Source organism: Patella vulgata, chromosome 4 (assembly GCF_932274485.2).
Source record: "Patella vulgata chromosome 4, xgPatVulg1.2, whole genome shotgun sequence".
NCBI lineage: Eukaryota > Metazoa > Mollusca > Gastropoda > Patellidae > Patella > Patella vulgata.
Window position 1 is genome coordinate 28,236,187 of NC_065882.2, and position 23,445 is coordinate 28,259,631.

The 23,445-nt window shown below is 36.9% G+C and overlaps 1 protein-coding gene across 2 annotated transcripts in view; it reads right to left on the reverse strand.

Annotated features, from left to right (window-relative positions):
- LOC126819639 (regulation of nuclear pre-mRNA domain-containing protein 2) overlaps positions 1-23,445 on the reverse strand; it is an 89,794-nt gene that overhangs the window by 27,551 nt on the left and 38,798 nt on the right. For both annotated transcript variants that reach the window (XM_050547778.2, XM_050547779.2), the window contains exons 4-5: positions 21,796-21,944; positions 20,014-20,140 (exon numbers count right to left, since the gene is read on the reverse strand). In XM_050547778.2, the coding sequence (XP_050403735.1) occupies positions 20,014-20,140; positions 21,796-21,944 (276 nt within the window). The remainder of the gene's footprint in view (positions 1-20,013; positions 20,141-21,795; positions 21,945-23,445) is intronic.

Here is a 23,445-nt window from a genome sequence, read left to right on the forward strand (position 1 = left end):
GTCCACAAGCTAAAAACGCAATTTTTCGTACAATCAGGGGCCATAATTCAGGAAGTTACGGTCCGATATGTGCGAATATCGAAAGGAACCGAGATCTTTGGGTTTTAAACTTACATTTCAAGTTTCAACAAAATCGGATAACAATTGACATTGATATACCATATTTTTACGCTATTTGAGAACGAACGGCGGCCATTTTGTCTGTCAATTTCGGGCCGATTTTCACGAAATTCAACCTCAGCCATCCTTAGGGTGTAACGGTGATATAATTGAACGTTTTTTTTTAAATCGGATAAAAATTATGACCTCTATAGGGTCCACAAGCTAAAAACACGATTTTTGGTACAATCAGGGGCCATAATTCAAGATGTTACGGTCCGATGAGCACGAATATTGAAAGGAACTGAGATCTTTGTGTTATAAACTTACATTTTAAGTTTCAACAAAATCGGATAAAAATTGTGACCTCTATAGGGTCCACAACCTTGATATACCATATTTTTACGCTATTTGAGAACGAACAGGGTCATTTTGTCTGTCAGTTTTGGGCCGATTTTCACGAAATTCTACTCAGCCATCCTTAGGGTGTAACGGTGATATATTAACACGGTTAAAATCGGATAAAAATTATGACCTCTATAGGGTCCACAAGCCCAAAAACTCGTTTTTGCGTACAATCAGGGGCCATAATTCATGAAGTTACGGTCCGATATGCGCGAATATCAAAAGGAACCGAGATCTTTGTGTTATAAACTTACATTTCAAGTTTCAACAAAATCGGATAAATATTGTGACCTCTATAGGATCCACAACCTTGATATACCATATTTTTACACTATTTGAGAACGAACGGCGGCCATTTTGTCTGTCAGTTTTGGGCCGATTTTCACGAAATTCGAACTCAACCGTCCTTAGGGTTTAACGGTGATATAATAATGTTTTTTTTAAATCGGTTAAAAATTATGACCTCTATAGGGTCCACAAGCCAAAAAACGCGTTTTTACGTACAATCAGGGACCATAATTCAGGAAGTTACGGTCCAATATGCGCGAATACCGAAAGGAACCGAGATCTTTGGGTTATAAACTTACATTTCAAGTTTCAACAAAATCGGATAAAAATTGTGACCTCTACAGTGTTCACAAGCCAAAAACGTGATTTTTCGTACAATCAGGGGCCATAATCCATGAAGTTACGGTCTGATAGATGCCAATATCGAAAGGAACCGAGATCTTAGGGTGATAAACCTATATTTTAAGTTTCATTGAAATCAGATAAAAAATGTGACTTGTAGACTGTGCACAAACAATTGTGGACAGATGGACGGACGGACAGGGGCGACGACAATATACGTCCACATGAAAATGTGGGAGTATAAAAATTTATGAAATTATAAAAGTTTATTTATTTACTCTTAAACATACATTATGGAAGAGCTAAATCTGCCTACTGCAGGTCTTTCTTTAGGCCTGAAATGTTATCTAAATTATTAATTAGTCATTAATTAACTTATCAAGACCATAATGAACTCCCGATGTCATCGCTAGCCTGCAATGTTTATTGGATTAGGTTCCGATTTCCTTTTCAACTTCCATTCATGATTTAATCATGAAATGGATAATCAAGACTATGGTTTTTTTATTGTAATGATGATCGAGGCTAGACCGAAAATTTAATCGCTAAAATCTTGGTTCAGAGTGGATCAATTTGACTGACATTTTCAGCGAATTCCCTTTACATTATGTAGTTTTTAACTATTATAGTGAGAACTGCCAGTTCTTTATCTAATCTTCCATAATGTATCTTTAACTCTTATCCCCCGTGATTTATGATACATAGAAATGTTTGATGCAAATTTTTTCTTTCAATGAAAAGTAATGTAGTATTATGTTCATTGCATTTAATTAATTTATTTTAATTTAAAGCATTGTGAATTGTGATGTATTCATGCAAAGTGACCCAGCCATATAATTCTTACTAAATTAGTAATAATAAATTTCGAGAGATGGATAGAGAACAAGCTAATTCAGAAAATTACAATTTGATATGCGCAAATATTGAAAGAAACCGAAATCTTTGGGTTATAAACTTACATTTCAAGTTTCAACAAAATCGGATAGAAATTGTGACCTCTATAGGGTCCACAACCTTGATATACCATATTTTTAAACTATTTGAGAATGAAGGGCGGCCATTTTGTCTGTCAATTTTGGGCTGATTTTCACAAAATTCGAACTTAGCCGTCCTTAGGGTGTAACGGTGATATAATAATACGTTTTTTTAAATTGGAAAAATATTATGACCTCTATAGGGTCCACAAGCTAAAAACGCGATTTTTCGTACAATCAGGGCCCATAATTCAGGAAGTTACGGTCCGATATGCGCGAATATCGAAAGGAACCAAGATCTTTGGGTTATAAACTTATATTTCAAGTTTCAAAAAAATCAGATAAAAATTGTGACCTCTATAGGGTCTACAACCTTGATATACCATGTTTTTACGCTATTTGAGAATGAAGGGCGGCCATTTTGTCTGTCAATTTTGGGCTGAATTTCACGAAATTCGAACTCAGCCGTCCTTAGGGTATAACGGTGATATAATAATACGATTTTTTAAATCGGATAAAAATTATGACCTATAGGGTCCACAAGCTAAAAACGCGATTTTCCGTACAATCAGGGGCCATAATTCAGGAAGTTACGGTCCGATATGCGCGAATATCGAAAGGAACTGAGATCTTTGGGTTATAAACTTACATTTCAAGTTTCAACAAAATCGGATAAAAATTGTGACCTATATAGGCAGTCCATGCGAAAGCCGTTGGACCGTCGGTCATTACCGATAAAATAGCTCTCGGTCCGGTATTTTCATCATGAATACCGGCCCAGTTGTCCGGAAAGATTCTGGACCCGGTTTACTGACTGCTGGTTGTATTAAATCATTGCTGTATTGGCACTGACTGACGGCACATCGTGCACGGACTGTTGAATTCTCGTTTAATTTATTGTGTTAATTTCACTATTGTTTAAAATGTAAACAAAATCTTATCCCGAGTACGTACAGTGTAGCAGTAGCTATCGTGTGCAACGATAGTCGCGGGACACGATAGGCCTCGGTGTAATTTTACATGCAAAATTAACGGTTATATTTGTCATAAACAATCGATGTAAAAACGATATACTGCCACGATGTTATGAATGTTGAATATTTTCGTTAATAATACGGACGCGTTAGGTAAAGTTGTATAGTAAGAACACGCGTGTTCACATATTCTGCACAATATATGCGGTTACATTTCCAACCAGTCATGTAAAGCTGCATGTCTACTACATTTTGAAGGACACGTATGCATAAGACTATACATGTTTAGAGTGCATAGTTAAGAATTACCCTTGAATCACGGCAAAGATAGACTTTAAAATTGCAAACTATAACTGTATTTAGGTTACCGGTCTTACAAATAGAAATAAGACAAATAGAACTTGCAACGGGAGTCGAAAGCGCTTTCAAATCAGACATAAGAAGCTCGTACTTACCGCAAAAATGAAATGAACGCGACACAAGTCTCCGATGTCAGAGAATATTAGTAAAGTATAACCGCTATCGAATCCACACAAAAATCCAAGGCACTCATTTTATTTTAGAAAAGAATTTCTGTATAGGCTCGATAGAAGAGCCTATTCTACATGAACCCCAAATTAATGGTAACTGTCAACTTGCATGTTGTCATTCTCGTGCAGATTTGTTTGAATAACAGAAATGTCCCGTGAATCAAAGATCAAAGAATAAAATCGCACGTAGCCACTCTTTGTTGTTTTTATGGGAATTCAATTTATCTAAAAGGGGCTCCGGTGCTATTTAAGGAATTATTTTTGACCCAATATTAACCATCGCCAATTTTTTAAATCATGGGATAAAGTCAATTAACAAACAATACGGGTCTACTTTATTACAAAAACATTGGTGAACTTACCATTTTGTCTAAAATCATAACGCTAATCAACAAACAATACTATTGTTCTTTATTACAAAAACATCGGGGAACTATATTGTTTTTGTACATATTGTATTTATTTATTTGTTTGTACTATATGTTATACCTGATGAGTCTTTGGCTGAAAGGAATAAAGAATTTGAACTCGAACTAATCGCTGTCGGGATGGCGAACCAAGCTAGTTGATTATTAAGTAAATAAAACAATATAAACAACCAATGAGTAAAACTGATCTATTCTAATCAATCAAATAATATACAAGTCAAGTACCGGTATTACCTTAACCGTGGACGGGTTTGCTTGTGGACGGGTTAACGGACACTCAACTTACAAATATTAAATCATCGCCGTATTGGCACTGACTGACGGCACTTCGTGAAGGACTGTTGAATTCTCGTTTAATTTATTGTGTTAATTTCACTATTGTTTATAATGTAAACAAAATCTTATCTCGAGTACGTAGTAGCGTATATCGAGCTAGTCCAGAAATAGGGAAATTCATCGACTACTTATACTACTCCGACTACACAGTTAGCATCCCAAACTTAGGCTGCCTATCTACAGCTAGCTCCGGCTGAGAATAGGCCCGAAGCTAATTAACCGACATTTTAATTCCTACATCGACGATTTTAGTCGAAAACACTGAGTATGCTTTTAGAAATTTTTAAAAGTATTTATTTCTCTTCTATTGCCATATTGAATGAAATTAAATATGTTTATTTAGCCGCTGTGTGTATGAAAGATGTCAAACTAATCAAAGCCGAATCACAAAATAGTCCTCTAATTATTCAATATGGCGGCGCCCATGAAACATAATTTCACAGAGGCGGTTTTGTTTGCGAAAACAAATTTAGGAGTATCTAACCTTGTTTTGAAAGATAAACAGATTGAAACTCTAAAGACAGTTTACAATGGTAAAGAATTTATTGCAATATTACCCATACTGGGCCATAGCACATATTATATATCGCTTTTACGCGAGTGTCAGCGACATGGCGTGTTTACATAAAACACACGTGCGTGGGTTTATTTTACTCTGTTGTCTAAACAAATTGATGTTTAGTCGATAAGTCCCGCCCCAAAATGATCACGTGGGTGTTTTAAATGGCGGCTAATCGGGGCAGTGTCACATTCTGGGAAGTATGACGTAGATGGGTCGCGCGTGCAGTATGCACAGTTAGTAGATAACAAGTACACAGTAGAACAGGTCTGGGAGAGTACATTTTGTCGCTATTGAATTTTCGTACCGCTAGTACCTCCCGTGGTCGTAGAGACTTGAAATTTTCAGGATGTGTTAAGAGCGACTATTGGTGATCACACACTAGGACCACGGAAACCACTAGGTGTACATAAGTGTAGTATTATTAACAATATGTAGTCCTTTCTAAACTCGACCTTCAAATAAAATGGGAGGGACTTAAACAAGAAAGAGGCGGGGCTTACAGCTGCCTCGCTCAGCATAATCGTAAAAATCGGTCTCGCTTAGTACGGTATAACACTTACCAGTCTAGTAAGTAGTAGGCTAGGTTAATCCAGACTAAAACGAAAGTCTTTTTATTGTATTAATAACATTGGCTTCTGGTAGACTCGATTGTCATCTAAGGGATTATATTTTCTTTGCGCGGTCTATTTATTGTTATCATTAACACAAAATGACAATTAAGGAAGTGTGCGAAAAAGTCTTTATACAATAGATAATCTTTGTAATAAAGTAAAGTATTTTCCCCCTTATATATACTGTTTGTTGTTTTTCCGAGTTTTAGGCCATTATTACTTATTTTATGCATATTTTTGGTATGAGCTTTTTTGGACCAGTAAAATCTCATTCGGTCCAGTAATAGTTGGAATAATACCTGCCCAAATGTCCAGTAAAAAAAATATCATTTCGCATAGACTGTATATAGGGTCCACAACCTTGAAATACCCAATTTTTACGCTATTTGAGAAGGAAGGACAGGCATTTTGTCTGTCAATTGCGGGACGATTTTCACGAAATTCTAACTCAGTCGTCCTTAGGGTGTAACGGTGATATAATAATACGTTTTTTTAAATCGGATAAAAATTATGACCTATAGGGTCCACAAGCTAAAAACGTGATTTTTTGTACAATCAGGGGCCATAATTCAGGAAGTTACGGTCCGATATGCGCGAATATCGAAAGGAACCGAGATCTTTGGGTTATAAACTTACGTTTCAAGATTCAACAAAATTGGAAAAAAATTGTGACCTCTATAGGGTCCACAAGGCAAAAATGTGATTTTTCGTACAAACAGGGGCCATAATCCATGAAGTTTCAATCCAATACATGCCAATATCGAAAGCAGCCGAGATCTTTTGGAGATACACCTATATTTCAAGTTTCGTTAAAATCGGATAAGAATTGTGACCTGTAGAGTGTCCACAAACAAATTGTGGACGGACAGACAGACAGACGGACAGACGGACGGGGGCGACGGCATAATACGTCCACATGAAAATGTGGGTGTAGAAAAAAACATTCCTACTGTATATGATAGAAGATTACAATGTATTCATAACCTTGATTGGTTAGAGGAAAATAGGCTCCTATAGATTTGTCAAAAGCCTTTGTCACAGCGGAGATTTTACGGCTGCTTAAAATTGCGCAAGTATATCCCTTACATGTATGTATACATGTACATAATTTGTAAAATAACAATTACATGGTGCTGACTACTTGTACCCTCTCCCACACACACATCCACGCATATCGTTTTAATGTGTCATACGTCATAATACTTTATTATTATATACCGGTAACCAGGGTTCTCAATCCATTTTGAAATGAACCGGCCACGGTTAGGCCTAACGGATAGTCGTCTTTTCAACAACAAACATGTTAGTTTATGCATACTCTATTCACGACAGTAATTGCATAATTCACTAGTTGCATAATATATTTGGGTTAATAATAGCCGAAACTCTGTATAAACAAGACCTTAGTAATTGCATACTTGCATTCATACATCGCTATAATATCGACATTTATAGTCATATTATTTCAGCAACTTGCATTGCATATTCCTACTTTTGGTTTCATCCAACTAAACGTAAGTTATAAATTAGTAAAAACTACAAGTACATACAAATGTTTTTTTAAATTATTTTATTCGTAAGCACATGTTAACATATATATAAATAACAAAGTATATACGTATATAAATAACAAAGTAGCACAAATCGGTTTCGGTGTATAGTCAGAACTCGGAAATATGCTGTATGGGCGAAAGGTCACGTGGCCAATTGTGGTGATTCCGATTAGTTTATTTTTAGCATTACCGTTATACAAATGTCGGGATTTAATGCAGCAGGACTAGTTCGGATATCTGAGAGGATCTCTTCCCCAATTTCACTGGACATTAAAGAAATAAAGTCACCACAACAATTAAAATCACGATATAGTTTTTTGGTCATTTCATGATCCTGCTGTTCTGTCAAATCGTTCAATTATTGTTCATAATTTCCGATGGCAATGTTTCTTTTTGCTATGGAATACGCATTTCGGATTAACACCTGGTTTGAAACAATTTCTATAGATTTGGGAATTAAACTCTTTGTTCTGTCGTCTTTCTTTGCTGCGCAGGTATGATCGTCAGATTACTACGGTCTTTTATTGCCGATAATTTGGTTGACCTATATTGCACGTGGGAGGATCTCCGGCTTTTGGAACGTCCATTGACGACGTGGATGCTTGAAGTTCAAGGTCAACGACGCCATCACTATCTTCAGTTAAATCTCGTTTACGTTTCCTGGTATCATTCTGCGAGGTGTTCAAGTACTTGGCAAGATTACCTCAATTAAGTTGTTTATTTATGAAATAAGCCGAAGGTATTCTTTGATGGGTTTCTTAATCGACGAGTAATAATTAACTCTTTGTAATCGGCCGAAAGTCGATTGATTTATGATACCATTAGTGGCTGGTTCATTGTTTTAACAGAAGCTGCGAGAAATGAAGTACATGTAATAGATGAAGATCAAATGATACGTTTAAGAAATTGTAAGTTGTTCATTCGGCAGTATCAATCACAAAACTTGCGTATAGACTTTCCTGTACAACTATTAATGCGTCATACATCATAATACATTATTATCATATACCGGTAATGGTCAAGATTTGTTAATGTTAAATACATTTTGCAAAGTATCACAGCGTAAGAATATAGTCCTGTGCTGACATCTCCAACTCAATGTTTTGGCATGTTTTTTGACCATGTGACTCACCGTTTTGCGCATTGCGGAGAGATTTATAACATATGGCACTGTGTTTTATGGATTGTTAATTTAGACTATCTGAATCTGCGAGTAATGGAGTAATGTGTAAAAGCTCATGTATATAATTTAAAATTTGGATTTGATAACAGCCAATGATTAATGGATTACATCTACTTTCCATGATGGGTAAGTTATAGATGAAGACCAAATGGTACCTTAAAGAAATTCTAAGTTGTCCACTCTTTGCATACATGTACATGTAAAAACCCACGTTATAGTGAAGTGTCCAGCAAGAGAACTGCACTTTCTATCACCATATTTAATTAAAATAATAATTCAATATCCTAATTTATATGTTTTGTATATCAATATAAATCAGACCAAATTATGGAATAGATGCCAATTAATATTTATAATGATTGTTTTTAGTAATATGCTGTTATGTTTATTTAATGTCATTGTATATATATTTTTGCACTGCCATTTAGTTCCTTCCAATTTGTTTTGTTACTATGATATTAACCAGATGTTTTATGTACATTATTTTAGTGCCTTGTATAGTGCCATCATTATCAGTTCGATCTGGGTCGGACTAAAAGTCCGCTACTACTTATTGCTTGATAGGTATCTAAAACATTGCAACATTATTTGTAACTAAGACTCCTGAGTTTAGAAGTTCTTTGGGAATAAATAGCTATTCAAATTGCAAGTTGTTCATTTTTGAGGAAGGGAAGGTTACCTTTTGGCTAATCTCTTAGCTGCTCGTCCAAAGAGCTTGGTCCGTGACTCACCGGAAGTAGTCAATGGTGGCAGAATTACCTTCACTGATAGAAGACCCTTGTTAGAGGACGCTATAGATTTTGGTGGCAGAGGTGGGATCCTCTTACCTTGATGTTTGAAGGCTGATTATGTTTCAGCTCTGGAATGACTGCACTCCAAGAGACTCCTCCTTTGTCAACTGAAAGAGACATTAGCTTTGCTGATAAGTCTTTTCAAAAGACTAAGGTTGATGAGTTAGGAAAACAGTTACAAGAGTTAAGTGCAAGCTTAAAGATACCAATGTAACCGCAATTACCTAACAAGCAAGTAGATCTTTGTACCGGAACCCGACCCAAAGAATCTTTGAGACCTTTCGTGGCAAGACGAATGAACCTATAGAGCATGTTACGCTATCTACTGATACCTGTTTGAACCAGAGTGCTCCTATAGAATATAATCCCTTTTCTCACAGTACTCATGATACTGTTAGACCAGATACAAGAGGAATAAATAGAGGTCTTCGGATACAAGGCTGTAGGTTCCAGAAACCAACACTACAGCCAATGGCATTTGATGGTACAAGCTCTCTTATTGATTATAAAGTGCACTTTGAGCCTTGGATCGTAATAAATGGGTGGTCTACACGGGAAAAGGGTTATTATTTGGCAGTGTCACTCAAGGGTAGCACTAGAAGGTTCTTAGCTCTCTTCCAGTTGGTGGTCGATACACTTACGACAAGCTCTTCGCAGCTTTGGAAGGTCGATTTCAACCCACAAATCAAACCCTGATGTACAGGAGTTAAAGTCGCAGTGAAGGAAACCCGGTAAAAAAGCTGACTGAACTTGGTCGGAGTATTAAACGATTAGTAACGTTTTCTGACCCGATGGCAGTGCAAGAATTACAGGATGTTCTCACAAGAGACACTTTCTTAGATTCCTTGCAAGATGACTCTGAAAGTTCAACAAAATCGTCCCGCCAACATTGAAGATGCAATTCATTTAGTTGTTCGATACGCTGAAAACCAGAATTCCAATAAGAAAAATACACATGAGTAGTAAGAGAGGACCAAGAAGATATCTGTGAACAAGTAACCTCGCTGACTAAAACAATATTAGAGCTAAAGTCACAGCTTAAAAAGAAGTGTAATGATGAATTCCCATCAGAATCTATAAAGTGCTTTTATTTTAAGAGTCCTGGACATTTTTCAAAAGATTGCCTTGCACGAAAGAAAGAATGGAAAAGGTCAACCACTCGACCCGTCACCCTTCATCAAAGTAAGAGACCAGCTTCTGGAAGTAAACCTTATGAGCCCCAAACACCTTTTTCTGGACAAAACGAAGGTTTGCATGTAGAAATGAACGTCCATGGTGTTATAGCTCACTGCTTAGTAGATACAGGTGCTTCAGTGACCATAATTTCATTAGAATTATATGGAGAAGTGGATAGACCCCCCACGTTTACAGAAGCTGGGGTATGAACTTAAATTAGCCAACAGTGATCATATGAAATGCAAAAACATCGAATTGAGATTCAAGATACTGCCCCATAAACCAAAGGTCAAGGCACTTGACAAGATGCTTCAACAAAAAGGGATCGAACCAAGCGAAAGTCCATGGGCATCTCCCATTGTCCTTGTCAAAAAGAAAGACGGTACAAATTGATTTTGCATAGACTATCGTGCCTTATACATAAAACGTGATGTATATCCCCTAACCAGAATTGACGACACATTGGACGCATTAACAGGTGTCAAGTGGTTTTCCACATTAGATTTGGGATCAGGGTACTGGTAGGTGGAAGTTGAAGAGGAAGATCAACAGCTTTTCGACATTTAAGGGACTGTACCAATTCTCTGTTATACCTTTTGGTTTATGCAATGCCCCTGAAACCTTTGAAAGACTGATGGAACGAGTACTCTCTGGACTACAATGTCTTGTATACCTTGACAGTATCATTGTATATTCAAGAACATTTGACTTCTCCAAAAGGAAGTAAGCTTTCTGGGACATGTCGTTTCAGCAACAAGAATATCTACCGATCCGTCTAAGATTGCTGCAGTCAAAAACTGTCCACATCCAAAAACCATTAAAGCACTTTGTAGTTTCATAAGCCTTTGTTCTTATTACAGGCGTTTTATCAATGGATTTTCTAAACTAGCCGCCCCTTTAAATAAGCTGACACAGAAGGCTGAAACATGTAGATGGAACCAGGAACAAGATGAAGCCTTTGAGACCTTGAAATATAAACTAACTTCAGCATACCCAGATCCACACCATTCCTTTACTTTAGACACAGATGCCAGTAGTTATGGTATTGGGGGGGGGGGGGGTGCTCTCCCAGAAAATAGATGGCGTCAAAAGAATTATCGCCTATGCTAGCCGAACATTGTCCAAAGCTGAACAAAAATATTGTGTGACGAGAAAAAAATTATTAGCTAATGTCCATTTTACAAAGCATTTCCGATCGTACGGTACCTCTACGGCAAACCATTTCTGATAAGGACAGATCATGGAGCCATAACAAGGTTACTGAAATTCACATATCCAGAGTGACAGATTGCCAGAGGGTTAGAAAGTCTTGCTGAATTCGACTTCGACATCCAGCATCAGCCTGGACTGAAACATAACAATGCTGATGGCTTATCGAGGGCACCTTGTCTTCAGTGTAGACGAGCAGAACCTCGTAATAGTAAAACTTCATCTCTTGAAACCATAAGAACAATTGGCGTTGAACCAAAACTTCTTAAAAATTGTCAAGATGAAGAACCAGACCTGAACATGCTGAAACAAGCATGCAAGAACAACCAGAGACCAGTGTGGTCTGATGTCTCTCCCTGTTCTGTAAGCCCTAAGAAATTATGGTCATAATGGAATCTGCTTAAGGTAGAAAATAATATTTCGAAAACGAGTTATCCCTGCTGTGAATGGAATACCACACAGATATAAAATCATCGCACCTGAAAAGTTGAGGCCAGAAATACTATGGTTATCGCACGATGCACCACAGCAGGTCATCGTGGTATACAAAAAACCTTGAGTCGAGTGAAACAAAATTTCTACTGGCCTGGAGTAAAACAGGCCGTGATAGATTATGTCTGTGCTTGTGAAGTATGCAGCCGAAGGAAAGGTCACCAAAAAAGAGCCAAACTGAGTTCATATCCAAGAGGATCACCACTGGAGAGAGTGGCGGTTGATACAATGGGAAAGATTGAACCACCAACTTCATCAGGGAATTGTTATATCCTTGTTGTAAGTGACTACTTTTCAAAATGGACGGAGGCGTTTCCGATGCCAAATATGGAAACGAAGACAATTGCTAAACTCTTGGTTGAAGAAGTGTAACTTATTCCAAGAAATATGTTCCCTTCTTGGAATCTCCAAAACTAGAACTACACCCTACCATCCGCAGTCCGATGGTCAACTTGACAGGTTCAACCAAACACATCAAGATATGCAGCATACGTCCGAACTAAGGACTATGATTTGGACGAATACATCCCTTATGTAAAGTCTGCCTATCGTACCACCGTACAAGAAAGTTCTGGTATGACACCAAACTACTTAATGTTTGGCAGGAATGTAATGACAACACTTGAACTGCAATTTGGTTTACCGCCAGAAGAGAATTGTAGCATTACTGAATATGTTTCCGCTTTACGTGCGAAATTCAAAGATGCGTATAACTTACTAGAGAGCATCTAAAGAAATCTGCCGTTAAACAAAAGCAAGCATATGACCTTAAGTCTTCATTTCGTAAGTTCGAAGAAGGAGACATGGTTTGGTTATTTACACCTATTTCAGAAAAGGGAATTCCCAAGAAATTCTGAATACAATGCACTGGGCCGTTTCCTATTATACAGAAGATAACAGATATAACAAGGGATCAAATCGTTCACGTCGATAGGTTAAAGCCGTACTGATCGCCTAATCGCCTAAGGTGTGACAGAATCCCCATTTACAATCACATCAAGTGGTCGGCACTCGATTCCTCCAAAGAGATTTATGTGTTACACATAAACCCGCACAGAAAGATGGATTCGCCAAGAGAAAAGACAGATTTGTAGAATTTGTGGAAGAGGTTTTACGAAAAGAAGGAATTTGATGAGACATATTCAAGCCAGTCATCAAGATACAAATCTTAAAGTGATGTCTGGAGGTCAACACTCCCCTGCTTATAGACAACCATCATGTACATCCAGAGCTGTAACTTCTACTGGAAAACATTCCAGAAGTCCACTACCTAGGCCAGTGGATCCAAGACAACCAAGAAGTGAGATCCATGTTTTAAGATCTCCTAGACCTATTCACCACATTAGTGAAAATCCTATTCCAGATCTTGGCATTGCTCCAGATGTCGAACTCATAGAATTACCCTGAGATAATTTTATGCTTGATGACCAGAATGGCCATTTTATTAGAGAGAGAGTGAACTCCGAACTCTCACGAAGAGTCGTTCCTCTGTGAAGGCCCAAAAAGAAGAACTGAAAACCACTGACAAAGCAGTACAGGTGTCCCCTGACCTGATTAACCAAGGATGCCAGGGATTCAAGTGACCAAACTCCATTAAATGTTGAGACGACCTGTTCGAAGATGTGGGTGATGAAGTGTCCAGCAAGAGAAATGCGCTTTCTATCACCATAATTAATTAAAATAATAATTCAATATCCTAATTTATATGTTTTGTATATCAATATAAATCAGACCAAATTATGGAACAGATGCCAATTAATATTTGAAGAGTTTGGTTCCACAATGCTATAAATTAATTTTCTTTGTCTTTAGAAAAATGGAGTATTTCTGGTTTGGAGTATTAAAGAAAGCAAATTCACTTCATGTTCTTAAGAGCGATTTTAAAATGCCTTTAAAAGATAACTGACAAAGGAATTCAAATCCAAAACTTTTTTTCATATTTTTATTTGAGAAAAACAATTAATTTTTTTTCAAAACGCTATAAATCCACATTCACTTTTTTCGAAAATGCCACATATTATCCATTTTGATAGAACATTGACTTATTTAAGCATAATATGTGAGAGGGCAGTCCTTCACAGTCATAATTAGTCATCATCACTGCTTCCTGGCTCGTTCCCAATATTTCCCTCTGAGAAGGCAGTTTCGTAGAAATCTAGGACATCTTCATTGGCCCCAATTTCAGCTAGCAGGGATCGAACGCCAGTTTTTTTGGCTTCCTTCACAGTGCTTTGTCTTGGAAGTTCAGCGGGTTTGAAATCTGCCCATTTTTTCCCTTGTTTTAGTAAACTATGGTAGCAATATTCGCCCGAATATGTGGTTTTGAATCCAATTTGTTCGTTTTTCAGCTCAAGCATCCGTGCTTCGCTAATTTTGAAATTTTTTTGTGTCTTCACAAATTTGCTTGTGGCAGCCTTGAAGTCGAATGCCTTCCAATCTCGACCATAGACATATACATTTCCATGGTTTCTGAGTATTTCGTAGTATTGATCAGGCATCATGATCGTGTCATGTTTTCTGATTTCCTGTTCAATCCGGCCAAAAGCTCTTTCGGCAGGAAGGAAGCTGTGCCCCCTAATTGGGAGGACATACTCAACATTGAGGTTGGGAAATGCTTGTTTGCGTAACGCAAAAATCATGGACAGTACGTTTGTGTTCTTGTTTTGTCCGTAACATGAATCACTAAACATTCTAAGTATGTTTGCTTGTCGAAGGACACCATTAAGCTGCCGACGAAAGCAGTGATTAAGAGCAGATGAAATCATGTTTACTGTCCTTTTTGTTCTCGTGTTCCATCCATGTGTAAAGGTGAATGTCATCCTTCGCCTGCCTACTATCCTTGCCATGGTGGACAACAACTCCAAAAAGATACATGTAGAGTTGGCGGGAGTAATATGCTTGGCCGATAGGTGTGCGGGGAAGGACTAAGTTCTGCATCATATCAAAACAGACAGTAATAGCATCATTTACCACTAATCCCAACAGATTATAGAAACATCTAGCACGTCATCTATGCAGTATGAAAGTAGCTGTCTCAAAACGTTTGTCGCCATCAGTCATATTCGGATCCTTCATCCTTAGGTGGTGCTTCTCACAAGTAGCACACTCGTCTGTCGCAGAATGTCCGAATCCAAGGTTAAAGTTATAGCGGAACACAGAATAGTACAACGAATAGCTGATGTCATCATGATTTTGCTGCTGAAATAACTTGTGCATTTTCTTCACACTTAGATCACTGGGTAAGTACTTTTTACCAGGTGCCCCTCTACATCCATAGTGACTTGCCCGGCATGTAAATGTCTGGACATGATCCACGATTTGGGCCTTCTTCAACTTACTCTCTGCAAGTTTACGAGCACCGCCCCTATTTTCTGGTCTTGATGTGGCATGTTTCGCATATTCCTGGCTACTCGAGATACACAGTCTTTGCTTACACCTGAAACGATAAAAACAAACTGAAGTTAAGAAAAGGTATAATCAACAACACACATAGATCTAATTGAATATTAGGCCAACGAGTAACATGCGTAAAAGGACATCACAGTTATGGTAACTGCTGGTTCCAATGGGCCTCACAGTTATTATTACTGAGTTGAAGGGTGAAACTAGGCTACCAGGGTTTGAACCGTGGAACCAGGGCTCACACTGTCGGTCGCCAAATTCGCAATTTGCGATAAAATTACGAAAGTGGCGATTAAATTTTGTTTTTGGCGATAAAGTTTTGGGGTACTGGCGATTCTTTTTTAGAATTGGCAAAAAAAAATCCTTAAAATTCTAATCGTATTTATCCTTGATTAACCATAGCGGTATACTATAAATCAATCAACTTGCTGATAATAGTGATAATCACGAACGTGTCATGAGTAATACTAAACGATTGTCTGGGATTAACGGTTTCAACTGATTGATAATTGCCGATAATAAAGCCTTTATCTTGTCTTTATTCGTCATATTAATTAATCCTAACAAATAGATTAGCGGTAAATATTTGATGTTGCGTGATTAAAACAAAGGGGAGTAATCAAAATGGCCGATCGTTACCCGACAACTCTTTTCAAAGAGAGTTGATAGTTGAATTTTGTTTACTGTATGGGCTTCATACGACATGTATAAATATAACAGCATGGCTAATTGGACATTATTATTTCAAATTATATTATCACCAAGGGTCGAAAACGAAAGAGTGAGTTGAATAGCGACGATTTTGGAGTGAGTAAACTGTCTGCATTTTTTTCGTTACCGCCGCCGAAGTGTTCTAAAAATAACGAAGAGTCTGACGTTGGCTGCTTTAGACGAAATGAAATTGACACTACGATTAATGATTAAGATGCTGATTCTATGACGGTAAACGAAATCAACAATAGGCCTATTGTACACGCGAAACGAAAATTCAAAGAAAACTAGAAATTTGGCAATCCTTGGCTGAGATTTGACGTATACACGCAGAAAATGTTTTGTTCAATATGTGAAAATTCGAAAGTCAGCTATAGTTTTACATCTCTGGGTGTAATGTTCCGAAGAAAGAAAGTATAGACACTCATCTATCTGCCAAAGGTAAGCTGATTTTATATGTTGATGAATTTATGTGAATGATTTTTTATGAGAATATCCTTGACTCAATAACAATCCCGTTATAGAATATCTACGACTCAATAATATCAATCCTGTCAGTGAAGACCAAGTATTAAATATAATGTTTATTTTTCAGGTCCATCTAGCCACAAAGCAGTGGTAATGATTATTTGATTATTTAAAATGGCAATGACATGGCTAAGGCCAGAGAGAAATCGGTGTCCAAATCAAAAGAAGCTATATTATCAGCCATGAGAAATGTCCTGTTCATGATTTAAGAATGCACAAGAAATAAAATTGTTTTATGCTGTTAAAATATGTGTTTTTTTTTTTATTATATATTTTTGGCGGATAAATATTCAAGTTGGCGGAAAAAAAAATATCTTCATTGTTTTACATAAAAATATTAACCCATTTTGGCGGAAAAAAATTGAAAGCCAGAGTGAGCCCTGCGTGGAACTTTTAACACAGCCCTTGGTTTGACCCATGAACCTCCCTATCACTGTGCCGGGTTAGAACATAATTATTGTTAAAATTGCATTATTTAGGAGGTCTCTAATCTGCAACAAACCTGTGCAATAAGTGGAGGCCGACGTGTAGTACATGGCCGACATGGACACGATAAGGGGGTGAGTGCAGTGTATGTGAGGGGGGGGTGTGTAAAATTAAAAGTTATTATGGATATTTGGTCCATTTAGGGGAACAAACTGATGAATCACTTACCTAGAACTTTCACAAAAGTTGCCTTGCATACAGGTAGCTTGCTTGGGTGATCTCCAGTCAACAGGCTGTACTTGACAGACACATTCCTGTCCTTTCTCGCAGCTACATTTTCTACACGTGGACGACGTAGTTTAGCTTTATCTATCGTCATTAGAACCAGCGGCTGCCAGGCAGGATACGCCCACATTTTCGAGAGATGGATAGAGAACAAGCTAACAAGAAAGTGATCTTTCCTACAATCAAGGGCCATAATTCAGGAAATTACAATTCGATATGCGCAAATATCGAAAGGAACTGAGATCTTTGTGTTATAAACTTACATTTCAAGTTTCAACAAAATTAGATAAAAATTGTGACCTCTATAGGGTCCACAATCTTGATATACCATATTTTTACGCTATAATATAATATAATAATACGTTTTTTTAAATCGGATAAAAATTATGACCTCTATAGGGTCCACAAGCTAAAAATGCGATTTTTTGTACAATCAGGGGCCACAATTCAGGAAGTTACGGTCCGATATGCGCAAATATCGAAAGGAACTGAGATCTTTGTGTTATAAAATTATGACCTCTATAGGGTCCACAAGCTAAAAACGCAATTTTTCGTACAATCAGGGGCCATAATTCAGGAAGTTATGGTCCGGTATGTGCGAATATTGAAAGGAACCGAAATCTTTGGGTTATAAACTTACATTTCAAGTTTCAACAAAATCCGATAAAAATTGTGACCTCAATAGGGTCCACAACCTTGATATACCATATTTTTAAACTATTTGAGAACGAACGGCAGTCATTTCGTCTGCCAATTTTGGGCTGATTTCCACGAAATTCGAACTCAGCCGTCCTTAGGATGTAACGGTGATATAATAATACATTTTTTTTAATCGGATAAAAATCATGACCTCTATAGGGTCCACAAGCTAAAAACTTGATTTTTCGTACAATCAGGGGCCATAATTCAGGAAGTTACTGTCCGAAATGCATGAATTTCGAAAGGAACCGAGATCTTTGGGTTATAAACTTACATTTCAAGTTTCAACAAAATCTGATAAAAATTGTGACCTCAATAGGGTCCACAACCTTGATAGGGTCCACAACCTTGATATAACATATTTTTACGCTATTTTAGAAAGAACGGCAGCCATTTTGTCTGTCAATTTTGGGCCGATTTTCACGAAATTCGAACTCAGTCGTCCTTATGGTGTAACGGTAATATAATAAAACGTTTTTTTAAATCTGATAAAAATTATAACCTCTATAGGGTCCACAAGCTAAAAACGCGATTTTTGGTACAATCAGGGGTCATAATTCAGGAAGTTACGGTCCGATATGTGCGAATATCGAAAGGAACCGAGATCTTTGGATTATCAACTTAGATTTCAAGTTTCAACAAAATCGGATAAAAATTGTGACCTCTATAGTGTCCACAACCTAAAAACGTGATTTTTCGTACAAACAGGACCATAATCCATGAAGTTTCGATCCAATACATGCCAATATCGAAAGGAACAAAGATCTTTAGGAGATAAAAATATATTTCAAGTTTCGTCAAAATCGGATAAGAATTGTGACCTGTAGAGTGTCCAGACGTCCGGACGGACAGGGGCAACGACTATATACGTCCACATGAAAATGTGGGCGTATAAAAAGGAGAGCTTGATCCTGTTTGACTTTGTTCGGTTTTTCGTAGAATAAATTAAAGTTCTGCGTTATATCACCTGGGGTAAGTCGATCTGCATGGCAGGTGTACAGGCAATTATCGGTACTTTCCCTCCGCCAGAATGACGCATTTTCTTCACTTCTTTTCGGTCGTGAGTGTCTTTTGATGGTGTATGTTTCTTGCCCAGAGGAGAAACAAGCACTGGTTCCTCTCTGCCATCTAAATTATTCATTATTTATCATTAATTTCGCTTACAATCATGAGAAAATGTGTTGCTAGTTTCTAACCATGGGCGCCGCCATATTGAAAATATGACGGCCTGTGATTGGTCGAATGGATATATCGCGTTCAGCATAAAATTATTCACGGCTTTTATTGCGTTATGGAAAATAACTGTAGAGTGCAATGCATAGATACATGGCCGATATCGCGTTTAGGAAAAAAATAAATTCGGGACATGTTGCAGCGTACAATGTTGACATATTGATGGTGTTTTTTTTTTACTTTTTAAAATTGGCGTTTATCGCGTTTTGAACCAAACTCTTCAATGATAATGATTGTTTTTAGTAATATGTTGTTACGTTTATTTAATGTCATTGTATATATTTTTGCACTGGTTTGTTTTGTTACTATGATATTGACTAGTTGTTTTAGGTTTATGTACATTATTTTAGTGACATGAAATAGATCCATCATTATCAGACTAAACGTCTGCTACTTATTGCTTGATAGGTATCTAAAACATTGTAAGATTATTTGTAGAAGTTCTTTACAAATAAATAGTTATTAAATTGCAAGTTGTTGTTTGTTTTTGAGCAAGGGAAGATTACCGTTTGGCTAATATCTTAACTGCTCATCCGAAGAGCTTGGTCCATGACTCACCGAAAGTAGTCACTGGAGGATGCTACAATAGACTGCCGGTGAACGTTGGGCTATTATTCAAACCGGCCTGTACATTATACAATGTACATGTACACGTTTTTACAGCAGCATTAAAATTTATTGCGTTTTTCCGCAGTGTTTGGCGATTCTTGTCCCAAACTCTAGGGACGAACTGTATGTTATTTCCAGTTAAAATGGAAAATTAAAATAGTGCTTACCTTTTAACTGTTTAACAGCTTCTAAAGTAGATTCATCAAATTTCACTTTTGATAACTGTTGCTGTTTAAGTTCATTTTCTAATTCAATTTTCCTAAATGCTGTCACCTTGTGTATCATTGTCTGTGGCTGAAAAAAACAAGTATGATGAGCGTAGTACATGTATATCAACCAAAAACAAAGCATGAGTTCATCTCAGCGATCTTGGAATTGTGATATCCGTCAATTACTGTGCAATTGTCCAAAGAACAAGCATGAAAATTTCATGTCTGTCGTACTTGAATTGGCAGAGTCTTTTGCTTTTTTTCGAAGGGTGGCATCCCAAAGAACAACAAAATGAATAGAACTTCTAATGAAGCAAATATTACTAAAATGGTCAATAACAAATGGCAGAGTTGTAGGCTTTATGTTTTTTAGAAAAGAGGCAATATGAAGTTTAAAATAGTCTATGACCAACGCTACACTGTAGGACCAATTATAAGATAGGTTGCCAGGCAACAAAACATACGCCCACAGCAGCTAAATCGTCCGAGCAGTCGACAAGGGTTGTCGCATATTTATTCTTTTGTAGGTAATTAGGGGAATTTAATAGATAATTTCATACAGATGACACTATAATTTTCGTCGTTTGAGGGTTCACAAGGTTCTAAAAACTAAAACAAGGGCCGTAACTCTGGAAGTAATCTACAGAAATTGTTGAAATTCGACAGGCTTTTTCGTTTCACTAATTCAAATAATGCATATAAATTTTATACAGATCGGATGATAACTTTTGTCGTTCGAACGTTCACAAGGTTCAACAAAGTAAAACAAGGGCCATAACTCTAGAAGTAATTGATGGAAATTGCCGACATTCAATAGGCTTCTTTATTTCACTAATTTAAATGACGCATCTGAATTTCATACAGATTTGGTGATAACTTTTGTCATTCAAGCGTTCACAACTTTCAAAAAAGTGAAACAAGGGCTATAACTCTAGATGTAATTAAAAGAAATTTGCTGAAACTCAATAGCCTTGTTAGTTTTACTAATTTAAATGATACATATAAATTTCATACAGATCGGATAATAACTTTTGTCTTAGAGCATTCACAAGGTACAACAAAGTGAAACAAGGGCCTTAGCCCACGGGGTAATTAACGGAAATTGCTGAAATTCAAAAGGCTTCTTCATTTCACTAATTTAAATGATGCATATCAATTTCAAACAGATCGGATGATAACTGTTGTTATTAGAGGGTTCAAAAGATTCAACAAAGTGAAACAAGGGCCATAACTCTAGATGTAATTAACGGAAACTGCTGAAATTCAATAGGCTTCTTTGTTTTACTAATTTAAATGATGCATATAAATTTCATACAGATCGGATAATAGCTTTTGTCGTTTGAGCATTCACAAGGCACAACAAAGTGAAACAAGGGCCTTAGCTCACGGCGTAATTAACGGAAATTGCTGAAATTCAATAGGATTCTTCGTTCACTAATTTAAATGATGCATATCGATTTCAAACAGATCGGATGATAGCTGTTGTTATTAGAGCGTTCAAAAGATTCACAAGGTGCAACAAAGTGAAACAAGGGCCTTAACTCCAGAAGAAATTAACGGAAGTTCTTGAAATTAATTAGGCTTCTTCATCTCACTAATGCAAACAACATATATCAATTTCAAAACAATCAGATGATAAATGTAGTCTGTAGAGTGTTCCCAAGAAATTGTGGACGACGGACATAGCAACGGCAATATACGACCACAGTTCCATGTGGGTGTATAAAAATGATAACTTACCTTAAACTCTGCTAACAGAGTAGTTTGAACAGTTCTTTTAGATGTTTTTTCCTTGGTATCTTTAGCTTCTTTAGATTGCACAGGTTTACTCTCAACTTTAGATGGTTTATAAGTACTTTTAGAACTGCTAGTATTATTCAAGTTTAAATCTAAATTAAAAGATACATCAATACTTAGTGAAATACCAGACTTAAAGATAGGCTGCCTGGAAATGAAACATACACCCACAGCAGCCAAGTTGTTTGAGCAGTTCACAAAGGTTGTCAAGTAGATTGGACAATAAGCTTCTTTGTTTCACTAATTTGAAAAATGCATTAAAATTTCAATCATATTAAATGATTCTAGAGTAATCAAGCGCAATAACTCTGAAAGTTATTATCAGATGCACCAAAATAAATAGTTACTGTCTTTACGGTATAAAGAATAAATATGTAAAGTTCCAAGATGATCCATTCAGAATTGCAGCCTGTAGATGATAAATACAAAAATTGGGCGTGGCTCTGCCCCTGGGGGTTGGATTTGGAACATTATAAATAGGAACCACTCTGTTATTGAAATGATATACTGAATTTGAACAAAATCTGTTAATTATAGCAACCTGTAGAGTATTTACAGATAAAAAAGTGGGTGTGGTACCACACCACTGGGGGTCAGGACATATACCCAAATAAATAGTCGCTATAGTTACAAGACAAAATATGCCAAGTTCCAAGATGATTCATTCTGAATTGGGCATGGCTCTGCCCCTGGGGTTTGGACATGGACCAATATAAATAGGTACAACCCTATGTCTATGATGGATCATTCCGAATTGGATCCAAATCTGTTAATAATTGCAGCCTATATATCATTTACAGAAAAAATATTAACAAAACGTGAGTGTGGCACCGCCCAAAGGTGTATGTGTGTGTGTGTGATTGAGGGGGGCGGGGATCTTGCACCAAAAATAAATAGTTGCCGTCCTTAGGGTATAAGGAATAAGTATACCAAGTACCAAGATAATCCTTTCAGAATTGTGACCTTAAGGCGCTAAATACATAAATTGGGCGTGGCTCAGCCCCTAGGGGGCGGGACATGCACCAAAATCAATAGTTGCCGCCCTCACTAGGGAAAGAAACTGAGCTTACCATCTATAATCTAATACACTATTCAGTTAATAGATTGCCATGCAGAAAGTATTAAATACCATGAAGATTCATCAAAAACCGCCCAGTTTGTGCTACATTATACATTATTATGGGAGATTTTTATAGAGAGTTGGCCATTCTTGCTATAACAGTTCAAAAGTAGACATTGAAAGAAGAACATATTGAAAATTTCAGTCAAATTACTTTATTCTGAACAAAGTTATCATCGTTGTAATATTTGACTAGAAATGGTAGTCAAATATATCTTCACCTTGGCCAATCGTTTGATTGACAGGCGTTAACTCCACCTACATAATCTCGATTATCAAATAACGTTTTCAATGGCTTGAGACGGGGTTGCAGTTCAATTCGTATCACATTTATTTTTACTACAAATTAAAAATAAGACTTTTATTATATAGATAAGAAGCGAAAGTTTGAAAGGAATATACCAAATCAATGAGGCATAATTATAGCCGACTTCTTGTAAGCCTGCGTGTACTCTTGTACTGTAAGGTGACTA